This window comes from Ochotona curzoniae, unplaced genomic scaffold (genome assembly GCF_017591425.1).
Source record: "Ochotona curzoniae isolate NIBS_2020 unplaced genomic scaffold, NIBS_Ocur_1.0 contig_430, whole genome shotgun sequence".
Taxonomy (NCBI): Eukaryota; Metazoa; Chordata; class Mammalia; order Lagomorpha; family Ochotonidae; genus Ochotona; species Ochotona curzoniae.
Window position 1 is genome coordinate 2,022,520 of NW_024466219.1, and position 13,030 is coordinate 2,035,549.

The 13,030-nt window shown below is 50.0% G+C and overlaps 1 protein-coding gene across 1 annotated transcript in view; it reads left to right on the forward strand.

Moving 5' to 3' along the window:
- The window catches only part of HMCN1 (hemicentin 1), a 350,746-nt gene that overhangs the window by 222,394 nt on the left and 115,322 nt on the right, over positions 1–13,030 (forward strand). Inside the window, exons 41-45 of the mRNA XM_040985773.1 lie at positions 3,255–3,430; positions 4,412–4,508; positions 8,888–9,010; positions 9,882–10,043; positions 11,778–12,059. Coding sequence (XP_040841707.1) covers positions 3,255–3,430; positions 4,412–4,508; positions 8,888–9,010; positions 9,882–10,043; positions 11,778–12,059 — 840 coding nt within the window. The remainder of the gene's footprint in view (positions 1–3,254; positions 3,431–4,411; positions 4,509–8,887; positions 9,011–9,881; positions 10,044–11,777; positions 12,060–13,030) is intronic.

Genomic DNA, 13,030 nt, shown 5'->3' on the forward strand with positions numbered 1-13,030 from the left:
CCTCTGGAATTAGAACTGGGACCCATATGGGATCCTGGCACTTGCAAGGCAAGAACTTTAGCCACTTTAGCAATGTTCTAGGTTATTGCTCCAGGCCTGTACAATTTTTTTTATAACAAAGTTTTGAGAATTACAGCAAGGAAGTAGTTACTGGAGAATTCAGAGTATGTTTTGCCGTATCCTGAGTCACTGGGACAGTCTTTCCAGGGCCTGGGTCCGAGTGGTGCCTTCTCTCTAACGCCGGGTTGGTGTGCCAACAAGCAGAGCTGTGGCCGTTCTGACTTGGGTAGTTGAAGAGTTGGGTGAGAACACAGCTCCTCCTGCACTGCAGAGCCACACAGCAAAACAGGAATGGCCTGTACGGAGGCCAGCACGAGTGGGGCTTGCAGGTATGGCAGACGGAGCAGGGAAAGCAGGAATGGCCCATAAGGAGGCCAGCACGAGTGGGGCTTGCAGGTATGGCAGACGGAGCAGGGAAAGCAGGAATGGCCTGTAAGGAGGCCAGCACGAGTGGGGCTTGCAGGTATGACAGATGGAGCAGGGAAAGCAGGAATGGCCCATAAGGAGGCCAGCAGGAGGGAGGCTTGCGGATATGACAGACGGAGCAGGGAAAACAGATGCGTGTGTGTCATTTCAAGTGCATATTCTTGATTTACTTAGATTTGCCTTTTTTGTCCCTTGAACAAATACTATCCTGTTTTGTGTGCTTTCCCCTAACCTTTAAAATCTTGTTCGCTTATGAACTTGGTTGAACTCATTTAGTTATAAAGAAAAGTAATTGAAGGGAAAATATTTACAAATAAATTAGCATTGTAGAGTCTTGAATTGTTTCTGGCTTTTATTTCTGCAGTCATAAAGAAGCCATGCTTGTGTAAAGTCTACAAATAATAGTCTAGATTAGCTTTCAAATGAATATGGTAACCTCTTGCCCAGTAAGATAAAATTCATCCAAAGAGGTTCCCAGGCTGTAAAGCTGCCTGTTGTATTTGGGGCTTCCTGTGCTGAGATCTGGGATATGTCTGTCTCGTGGGATCTTAGGAAGTGGCCTTCATAGTGCGTTCTTTCAGCTGTACAGCAGCGTGAGTCCTCGGCAGCCTCGTGTGCCATTTACCGAGGGTCCCTCATCAGCAACACTCCTACTGTCGCCTGAAGCTCGCGGCTCAGCCCCTTGAGAGCCAGGTGTCTGGAGTGTTGTGTGCAGAACTGCCCGCTGAGTGAGTGTGCCTGCCGCAGCCCAGTCTGTCCCAGCAGCCATGCTCGGTGCTGCTCCTTTTAGCACAAGTCCATCGCACGAAGGTGGCTTTTCACGCATTGCCCTTTCCTGCCAGCAGTTGTGGCCACAAAGAGGCCTCCTGGTGACAGGGACATGATGCTGCAGGACACTCCTGCATTCATTACGCTCATGTACACTGTCACGTCACACTCCTAGCGCCGCACTGCTGGACTGTCACCATAGGCCGTACCACAATAATCCATTCCTGCCAAAGCTTGGGCAGTGACCCTGAGAGGCCACTTTGGATGCAGCTTGATCTTTGTGAAAAGGAATACACTGTCTATTGGAAAGTCTCCCACGGGATGTGGTGGGAACTTGCCGAAGAAGTTCTCAGTGCTTTTCTGGAGTGGCCTTTGGATCCACCAGGCCCAATTTCACAGTGAATTTTTCTTACTTGTTTTATCAAAAGCACCTGAGGAGCAATGTCCTCCTTGGCAGGGCTCAGGGCCCGTACCTCAGCCTTCAACATGAATGGTGCTTTCCTGTGTGCTTTCATAGCCCCTAGCGTAGGAGGGGCCTTGAACTACCCCAAGGACACATCAGCATCTGACAAACCTGGGTGCAATGATCTCCATCTCATAGAATTGCAACCCATCTCCTCTGTTTGTGTAACTGAGTGCAATGCACACCTGGACGCTGATCTGGCTTCTTATTATTCTTTTGTAAAGAGTGGTATTACTTGTTTGAAAGGCAGAGAGAGAGAGAGGAAGGCAGGCAGAAAATGCCAGCAATGGCTGAGGCCATGACAGGCTGGAGACAGGATCTATTGGCAACACTTGATGGATTCTATCCCCTTAGCTTAGTATTGAGATTTTTTTAAAAGGAAGCAAGTGCAACAGAATTTTTATTCGAAGCAGACAATAGGAAAGCACTGCCCTGCAAAGATGTAAGGAAGTGGAGTGGACATTGGCTTCAGGGGGTTTTATTTGGTTTGTTTAGGAACACCGGGATGGGCAGTGGTGACCCAGGTGGCTGGGCTGATGAGGGTATCCAGGTGACTTTCTTGTCCTGCTTTGCGAGCGTGGCCTACAACCTCCCACTCCCTAGGGGTGGGCAGAGAATCAGAAGGGAAGCTCCCTGCGCCTCGGTTGTCATGGCAACTCCAGCATCTTGCTTAGCACATCCAGTACATGCAGACTGTGGGCTGAGGCTAGGGTCCAGGGAGTGGGCGTCCTCCCTCCTCTTCCAAAGCCCTGGGTCCAGCCTCAGAATCTAAGAGTTCCTCTGGATCTCCCACATGGATATAGGGACCCAAGCAGCTGGGTCTTTCTCTGCCACCTTCCCATGCATCCTGGCAGGGAGCTGGATCAGAAGTAGAGCAGCTGGGACGCGACACACACACACACTTGGGTTGCCTGCATCCCGGATGGAAGCCTGCCTGCTGTGTCACCTCAGCGATCCCTGATCTCATTTGTTCTTTACTCTGCCACTTGTCCCAAGTGCCCTGCATTCCCCGGAAGGCAAGAAGGAAAACCAAAAAGTGTGCTGAAGTGTTAGTCACGGAGTCCCAGCTTTGTCCTCTGCTAGGGCTGCTGTTTCCCAGTGTGACCTGGGACGGGGTGATTTGTATTTCCTCTTTCAATTCCAGTAGAAATTTTGTTCCTGAGACTGAACTGTATGTTTTTTGAAAGCTGCAAATATTGAAAGTGCATTTGCTTTCCATCCATATTATCTCCAAAATACTTCTTGAGTGACTTATTGCTTTGAAAGTCTCAAACAGTAACATCTAGTGTAGAAGTCATTGAAAAGGTATCTGGTGAGAACTTCCAGAAGGTTTTCCAGTGAGAATCAGTGAGCAGTGTGTCTGTTCAGCAAGGACGCAGTCACCAGCGACATGTCCACACCAGGTTCTGAGCTGCCTGGAGCAGGGCTGTATTGGAAGAGAGTGGTACCCATGTGGAAAAGCCTAGTGCGGCTTCTGTGGTTGATGGGGGTGATGCTGGCCTGTTTCGTCCTGATGGATAACTCCTCTTTCACTTAGTTCCGCCAAACATTGTGGGGGAAGAGCAGAATATCTCCGTGCTGGTCAGCCACGCCGTGGAGCTGCTCTGCAGGAGTGATGCTGTCCCCCCACCCACTCTCACGTGGCTGAAAGATGGGCGCCCCCTGCTGAGGAAGCCAGGCCTCACTATCTCTGCGAATGGAAGTGTGCTGAAGGTAAGGCTGTGCTCAATTCCCTTCTTGTTCCTAATGGTGGTTTCAGTATCACCCCGTTCAACTTGGCTGACTTTGACAGCATTTGACAAAATGCATTCTAGGACTGATTTGGTTAGTTTGTAATATTTTTTTTAAGTTTTGCATGAAAGAGGTCAAGACAGAAACTGTTTCAAGAAAATATTCTCAGGGACCATTGCATCCTCACAATGACCTGATAAAGAGATCATTAGCACTCGATTGTTAAGAGGCGGAAATCAGATGGAAACCCAGGGATCGCTGCTGCAGGCCCTGTGCTCATCAGAGCCTCTCCAGTGGCAAGCGGGGAGTGTGGGCATGGGCAGGAGGGGTCAGAGCATAGGAAGGGTGGGAGCCAAGCAGCCTACACCACGAGGGTGGTGCGTGGAGCGAGGGTTCGAGCTAGAGGCTGGGACCTTGGCAGTCACCATGCTGCACTAGTGAGGCTGAGCGTAAAGAACAGGATACAACGCTGGAGTGACGTGGCAAGAGGCATCATTAGGTGACATTCTCCCTGCAGCCCTGGCAGAGTGACAGAAGAGGAAGCTGTGCAAGCAGAGACGTCAGGGAGCGGAGACAGTCATGACTTCAGGGATGCTGAGGGAATCCAAGACCCAAACCCGGCCCCCAGCATGGTGCAGGTCCCGCTGTAGGGAGGGACAGACAGAGCTGTGGCTGGTTACCACCACTTACCTGTGCTCTGTCCAGAACTCACACACACCCCACCTCACCCCACCCCACCCCCTTTAGCCAGTCAAGTGACACAGCACGCTTTATCTTACCACGCACGGAGAAATAGGTTGCTGACCTCTGGTAAGTGTTGCCTCTGGGACACTGAGGCATCCCATTCATGTTAGTTTTACTTTTTATTGGTTTGAAAATCTTCAAGCTGAAAGGTAGAGAGCCAGGGAGCGATAGTGAGCCCACGAGGTGCCACGGCTGTGTCCATGCGTGACTGTGTTTCAGCTTGCAGACGCTCAGGCTCCGGACGCAGGTCGCTACACTTGTGAGGCTGCAAATGTTGCTGGGAAAACGGAAAAGAACTACAACGTCAACGTTTGGGGTGAGTGGGACCTGCTCCTGCAGACAAAGGCCCTGGCCTGTGGGTCTGTGGGTCTTTAAGTGCCATAAGAGTTGTGACAGAGATAGGCAGTAGTCGGGATGACTAGGGGGAGGTTGGGTTGCTGTGAGTTCAATTCCCATAACAGGCTCAGGAGCACCACGAAGTGGATTTCCTCAGCCTGCTAGTGCAGCTCCTGTAGATCTGATGTGCTTCTCCCCTCTGCCTGAACAGCACGCCCTTGGCATCTACCACCAGGGTCCCGTAGTCACCTGGCCCTCTCCAGAGACTGGTGTAGGGTGGTCAACTGAAAGTAAGTGAGAAAGTCAAATTCCATGAGAAAGTGTGCTACGAGACAAGGAGCAGGACAGACACGTTCTCACGTCCTCATTTGTTACTATTTAAGATAAGTCGGACAGTCTCAACTTTCACCTTGGCTGTGGCTGTAATGTCCATTATTAAAAAGTACATCCATTTCTAGAACATTTCCCTTATTTCATTTGATTTTTTATTTTAAACAGTATAACATTTGTAGAAAGGGAACAAATTTCATGTGTTTCGCACAGCAGGCTTAGGTGCCTGGTGTGGCACCTGTGTGCCTGGTGTGCCTCTGTGGCCCGCCCTCCCTTCTGCCTGCGTTCCCCACGCGCCCTCCCCGGTGCCTTCTGCAGCTCTTGCCTCTCTTGTTACAGCGACATACTTCACGTTCGTTTCACAGTCACAGCTGAACACTTGGTTAGGTAAAGCATCCAACAATAGCAATAGGAAACAAAGCAAAATGCTGTTTCTCAAAATGTCACTGTCGCTCATATTACATTCCTGTTACTACACATCAGTGAAAGCATCATCTTTGTCTTTTAAGGGACTGGTTTATTTCCCTAAATGTAATGGTTTAAGCTCATTTGTAGTGTGTTGAGCCCGTGTGATGTGCATTGTACTTTTTGTACTTTAAATTATGAAGGTAATAACTGAAATTGATCTTTGGACAAAAACTTACTCAAAAAACACATTTTAGGTAAAATGAATGGTAGGGGAAATAAGGTGATTTTAATGAAGAAAAAATATTTTAAAAACTTGTGTAGACGTGCATTTACATGGAAAGGAACTGGTGAAGGGTTAAGTTTGTCGGTTTACAAATCCTTGCAGGAGGTCATGATACATGTTGTTACCTAATTCCCTTTTACATGGTGGTAAATTATGTCTCCCCATGTTGGTTACGAGTCACCAACCTCTGTCCCTGCCCTTCTGCCTTTCCCTCCTCACTTCTTTGCCTTCCTTCCTCCTTCCTTTCAAATGAGAAACATGTTCACATACTCGGGTGTGGACACAGCCCTGATGGTCAGGAAGTCGGGACTGGACGTAAAGGTGAAGGTTGACAATGGCATCACTAGAAGTGAGCTGCCGTTAGTTGTAGAGTGCAGTGTTCGGGGCACCTGCAGTCACCCTCACACAGAGTGTGAGCCTTGCTTCAGGAGCGAGCCGAGTTGCAGACGGAGCGCACAGCTGGGAGTGTGTGGGGGAAGACAGCTCGAGTAGGAAGTCAAGAAGCAGCCAGAAATGTGGCGATGGAGAGGGGACCTCGGGTGGAGTGTGTTAGCTTGGTGGTGAAGTCACTTAGTCCCACCTCCTCTCCTGACTCTAGTAACTCCTGGGAGGCAGCAGGCAGTGGGAAAATACTTGGGTTCCTGTCACCTGCGCATGACACTCTCAGAGAAATTTAAAAAATGGAAAAAAAAATTATCCAGTAAAAGCTTAGGACAGTGGTGTTCCCAGAAGGACACAGACAGTGAAAAACTTGCACTCGGGCACGTTGCTGGATGAATACATGGATGGCTTTGTGGTTGAGTAATGTCACTGTTGCAGAGAAGTCAAGTTAGAAGTGACGCTGTGGGGCTGAGGCGGTGATGCATCGGGCCAATCCTATGCCTGCTGCACCAGCATCTCATATGGGTATTGGTTCAAGTCCCAGCTGCCCCACTTTACATCCAGCTGCCTGTAACCTAGAAAAGCAGCAAAGATTGGTGAAATCCTTGGGTGTTTGCACCCACATGGGAGACCCAGTCAGCTCAGCTCTGGCCATGGCAGCCATTTGGAGAGTAAACCAGCAGATAGAAAATCTCTCTAACTCTGACTTCCAAGTTAAGTAAATAGTAAATTTTCTAAAGGAGAGAGAGAGAGAAAGAGCTTCTGTCCAATGATTCACTCCCCAAGTGAGCACAACGGCCGGTGCTATGCCGATCTTAAGCCAGGAGCCAGGAACTTCTTCCAGGTCTCCCACATGGATGCAGGATCCCAAGACTTTGGGCCGTCCTCCATTGCTTTCCGAGGCCACAAGCAGGGAGCTGGATGGGAAGTGGAACTGCTGGGATTAGAAGTGTTATCCATATGGGATCCTGGCAGGTTCAAAGTGAGGACTTTAGCCACTAGGCCACTGTGCTGGGGCCCAATAGTAAATTTTTTAAAGGAGAGACAGAAAGCAGTACATCTATGGTTTACAAATCGACAATCCAGTGCCTGGAAAGAGCAGCAGTGGAATCGGGAGCAACAGTGTAGTAGGTGTGAGAAAGAATGGGATGGCAGGAGAGGAGCCAGCAGGCACGAGTCCCGGAAACAGTGACCATGGTCTCTGTGTTCAGGCCCTGTGCCATGGGGCACAGAAACAGAGCCTGCATTAACTGGAAAGCAAAAGCCTCACATAGTTGAGCCAAATTAAAGTTCTCAAGGGTAACATAGGCTATAAGCAAAGACATTTGGGTGGGCATTTTGTTTAATTGAGCGTTTAGAATGAGTTGGTATGGGGACCCAGCACGGTGGCCTAGCAGCTAAGGTTCTCGCCTTGAATGTGCTGGGATCCCAATGGACAATGCTTCTAATCCCAGCAGCTCCACTTTCCATCCAGCTCCCAGCTTTGTAGCCTGGGAAAGCAGTGGAGGACGGGCCAAAACCTTGGGACCCTGCACCTGCATGGGAGACCTGGAGGAAGTTCCTGGCTCCTGGCTTCGGATTGGCGCAGCTCTGGCCATTGCGCTCACTTGGGGAGTGAATCATCGGACGGAAGATCTTCCTCTCTGTTTCTTCTCCTCTCTCAATATCTGACTTTGCAATAGAAATAAATCTTTTTAAAAAAAATCTGTCAGTATTAACTCCATGAAAAGGTGGACAGAGCCTAGAGCCTGACAGTGTGGTCTGCATTCAGTGATCCCATGGGACCCACATCTGCCATGAAGCCGAGTGAGACACAGAGCAGTGGAGGAGATGTTAGGAAGGTAAAGTGCCTGATATGGATGATGACAGGGCAAACTGAAGCGTTCGTCCAGAGGAAGGGATTGCCAAGCAGGGAGGAAGGGGTGCAAGCAGTGTCACGTGCTGGCAGAGGAGCCGTCGGGGTGCTGGTGGGATCTGGCTGAGTGGAGAGGCAGCACATGAAGCAGTAGACATCCTCATGGGAAGGTGTGTGAGCGGTGAAGGAGGTCGAGATTCAGTGAGGTTGATGCGTTGAGAATTATCCGGTGAGAATGCAGGAACGGAGCAGTTGTGGCGTGGCCCAAGTTCCAGCTTCTAGGACGCTGGGAAGAAAGGCCATGGGACGTTGTGGGGTGAAGAAAGCATGAGCAGATCAAAGAACTGGTTACACAGGTTCGAGACAGTTCGCACACCTGAGCACTGAGCTGTGCAGCACAGTGCCAGGGCTTGGTGTCGGAGTGTGAAAACAAACTTCGATTGAGAGGAGGCGGCAAGGTCACAGATGGATGTGCAAAAGGGAGTTTGACTGGTGTCAGGGGCCTCCCAGGGTGAGACTCAACAGGCTGGGAGCTCGGTGAGGGTGACAGGCTTCCCTGGCTGCGCGGCTCCCAGGAGCTTGGCAGGACAAGCGTGCACTACAGACAAGCACTGCGACCAGAGAAGTGTGTTGGGAGAATGGGCCGCAGCTCCCCCCGACCTTTCTAGGAGAAGCGGAGTGGCCGGCATTCCGTCTGAAGGTGCAGGCAGAGGGAGGAGGCTGTGTGACCCAGAAGAGGTGCTTCGCCTGGTGCTTCGCTTGGTGCTTCGCTTGGTGCTTCTCAGAGCCATTCAGTTCAGATAGTGAAACTGACAGGGCCTCAGTGACCGAGGGAGGGGTCATCTGCAGGGGCCTCGGCGCTGATGCAAGGAGTCAAACATCATCCGACAGCTTCTTTGGGTGCAGTTCTGAGCATTTGTAATTTCTATTTGTCACAATGGGAGTCTGCTATTGAATATTATTCATATTTTTATATGGTTTTGATATGTCAACCTCATGGTCATTGTATAATTTGAATAGAACCTTTTTCATTTTATTAATGTTTTGGGGAAATTTTATGTGAAATGAATACAAAAACTGGTTTTCTTTTTTTCTCTTTCAGTACCACCAAATATTTATGGTTCTAAGGAACTTGCTCAACTCACAGTCATTGAAGGGAATCTTGTTAGTCTGTTGTGTGAGTCAAGTGGTATCCCACCCCCGAATATTGTCTGGAAGAAGAAAGGTCAGTGTCCTCATTGAAAATTTGCAAGATTAAATATCAGTAGAGAACGAGCTTTTATTTCACACAGGCTGGTTTCTGAGCCCGTCTCCCGGAGCCTGATGCTAAGTGCTGGACAGCAAATGGCTTTATTGAATGTGTGGCCTGCGAGGCCTCTGCAGATATCCAGATGGAAACATACTGTGCACTTAACTGCCCCGCAGAAAAAAAATTACTGCTCTGCATAATTTGTTCTTTTATTTGTTGTCCTGTGAAACAGCTATCCTTGTCAAGAATCCACTATTCAGACAACTAAATTTTGTCTTCTTCAATAGATTCTGAGACCGGTCTCCAAGGGCCAGGCATTTGGGCACACATGGTGCCTTGGCACACAACCTAGAGTTCTGCGCCCATGGACTGTCCCCAGGTTCAGGCCCTGCCCCCTCCTGAGTGGCTAGTTCCCTGCTGTCTGCCTTGACGTCCTGCACTGGACACGGGCTCCTGCCTGTCGTGTGGGAACTATGGCAAAGGAATCAGTAGATGGAGTGTTTCTTTCTGCCTTTCAAAATAAATTGTTAGGAAAGATTTTCTAAAGATGACATCTTGTTTTATTTTCAGAGTTTTACAATGTTATCTTGAATCATTCTGCTGAGTAGATTTTTAGGTTACTCAGCAAAATATTTGTGCCCAGTGAATGTTAAATAGCTTGTGTATGTTTTCAGTTTGTTTGAACTTTAGTGTTTTCATTTACAGGCCAAGGAGTGATTAGGTTGTAGTGCCATCCGCCCTTCATGTCCTTGAGCTGGGCGCAGACACGGGATGCACGTGCTTTTCGGAGCGCACACGGAATGCCACTGACTCTGCCTCCCAGCCGTCCGTCTGTTTTTCTCTGCAGGCTCCCCTGTGTTGCCTGACTCTCTGGGGCGAGTCCGGATTTTATCTGGAGGCAGACAGTTACAAATCTCAGTGGCTGAAAAATCTGATGCAGGACTCTATACATGTGTGGCATCAAATGCTGCTGGAACGGTGAAGAAAAACTACACCCTGCAAGTGTACAGTGAGTTACTGCTTCGCTGGGCTTTCTGCACGGCTTTGTTTTTTAAGTGTGTCCTTTCCTTCCCCTAGCAATTGTAACATTCCTTCACTTGTGGTGCTGTATATCGATGGTGCTGAGCGTGGTCACCTCTCCCTGCCTGCCGTCGGCTCAGCCGGTGGTCGTCGGCTCAGCCGGTGGTCGTCGGCTCAGCCGGTGGTCGGCAGCAGCTCACCCACAGACACGCCAGGTGCCTGCATGTAGCTGTGACTTCGGCAGGGCGTGTGGAGGCCTGGGCAGAACAGCAGCTATGTGGATGGCCGAGATGTGGCTTGATATCAAAGTATGTTTATTTAGAATGTAAAATAATAATAACTGTCTCACGACCTTTGGAGAGCTGACTGTTAGATCTAGGAGCCCAGCTGCCGCGTGCGCCGTGCAGCTCTGGGACGCAGCTCGGCGAGGCTTGCTGTGGTTGGCTGAGGCCTTCCGGCTCAGGGCTCATGGCTCTGGCAGACGGGCTTCCGTTGCTGGCCTAGTCTTCTTGCCTCCCACGTCTATAGAAGAGCTGTTTACTGTTTGCCCTTGGGATTGGTCTCCATGGAGTGAGTACTCTGGAAACTGGCTACGGGTGATTAAAACCAACAGAACATTATCATAGAAAGATATGAGTTCAGTTATAATTATCATTAATTTGCTGTGACCCTGAGACTCTTATGTACTAATAAGTTCTTTTAGTTTAGAAACATAAAGATAATAAAGCAAGTGGAAGTTGATTTTTTTTTCTCAAAACAAAAAATGTGAGTACGGGAGAGTTGGCCAGCGGCTTTGCCCTGTCCAGGGGTGCTGGCCAGCGGCTGTCCAGGTGGGGCTCTCTTGGTCTGTGCTTCACTTCACTGTCTCAGTGTGGGTGCTGGGCTGTGCTGTCAAGTCCACACTGACAGCCAGAGGCTGTGGAAAAGGGGCATGGTTTCCCTTCCCTGGGAGAGCCAAGAACTTCCCAGCCCGCCCCAACACCTGACCTGTGTTTGTGGGTTTTATATGGCCAGGTTGACTGAAGTGGCCTCAGTAATTCCCAAGGAAGACTAGGAAAGAGCCTTGGCTTTCCAGCTCCCTAGCAGAAGGCAGAGGGGCCGAAGCCAGCCGCAGTGCCCGTCGGCACAGTCACACCGGGAGGACTGTGCTGCAGTACCCGTCGGCACAGTCACACCGGGAGCACTGTGCTGCAGTACCCATTGGCACAGTCCCACCGGGAGGACTGTGCTGCAGTACCCGTCGGCACAGTCACACCGGGAGGACTGTGCTGCAGTACCCGTCGGCACAGTCACACCGGGAGGACTGTGCTGCAGTACCCGTCGGCACAGTCCCACCGGGAGGACTGTGCCGCAGTACCTGTTGGCACAGTCACACCGGGAGCACTGTGCTGCAGTACCCATCGGCACAGTCACACCGGGAGCACTGTGCGCAGTGCCCGTCGGCACAGTCACAGCGGGAGGACTGGGAAGCAGAGCCTGTGGCGGCTCTCGTCATGTGAACAGCTTCTCGAAGGCAGAAGCTCGGCAGCTCAGCATCCTTGTCTGGCTGTGTCAGCAGCTTCATTTCAGGTGCAGACGCAGGAGAAACCTTAGGCAACATCTACCTGTGCGTATGTCTGACATAAAAATGCACCTGTAACTTTGACTGATGGAAACTCCTAAGACAGAGATGAGGTACTCACTGTGCTGTTTCATTTTGCCTCCTCCCCACCCCCATCCCCAGTTCGACCAGCCATTGTGGGCAGTGGCAGCCACCCTACTGAGATGGTGGTGATGCGAGGGAAGGGCATTTCCTTGGAGTGTGCGGTGCAAGGGGTTCCTCCGCCCGTGGTGACCTGGATGAAGGATGGCCGGCCCTTGACCAAGGGAAGGGGCGTGGAAGTCCTGGACGCTGGTCGCACGCTGCAGCTGAAGGATGCTCACGTGTCTGACACAGGCCGTTACGTGTGTGTTGCAACGAATGTAGCAGGGATGGCTGACAGAAAATATGACTTAAGTGTTCATGGTAAGTCAGAAGTGACTCAGGAGGGCTATTTCTTGCTGATAAAAACTGCGTCTTTTGCATATGGATGGGCCATTTCTGAAGCACCTCCCGTGGCCTGCATCACAGCGCTAAGCATGTCCTGGATATTCTTTCAGGAACGCACACAGTGAGCTAGAAAATTCTATCTTCAGGTGCTTTCGGGTTGATGCCATCCCAAGTTAAATCCTTGACTACATGTTTTCCGAGTGAGCTTTCTTGACTCGTGTACGGGTCTGTCTGCAGCCGTGCGAGTCCACCTCAGTGGAGCACTCGTCGTCCTAAAGTCAGCTGTGTCACTCTGATTAGCCACAAATGTCCGTAGGAATGGAGCACACACACAGAGGTGGGGGGCTATTTATTTGGATGTATACAATTTGGATATAATTTTAACATCTGTAGAAGTAATGATAAACTTAACAGACACAGATGTTACAACTTGAATTTTAAAAAAATGTGTTCTATTTCTTAGAAAGGGATGGGCAGAGTGGACTCCCTGTGTTGTGGCCCAAGCCAGGATCCAGAAGCCATTCACTTGAGCCGTCACTACCACCTCTCAGGGTTGGCGTTAGCAGGAACCAGAGCAGGGAGTTGAACCCAGAACCCTGGAAGTGGGATGCGCGTGTGCTGCGTGGCATCCTATCGAAGTCTCAACAGGAGGCTATGTACCAACCCACAAAGCTCGTGGCTTAATCCAGTGAAGGATGCATGAAGCCCAGCATCCAGAACCTGCAGTTTGCAGGCACTGCACCCACCAGAGCCGAAAGAAACAATGCAACAATAAACTCATTGGAAGTATCTTTTTAATATCATGCTGTGAATTTTTAAGATTAGAATTGTCTTTTGAAAAATTGTGCCAGTGAGAGGATCATGAATCCATGTCATGAATTCGCCATGAAAAAAAGAGTTGCTGTGGGAATAACAGTGTAAGAGTGGCTTGCTTCTACGAGTGGGGA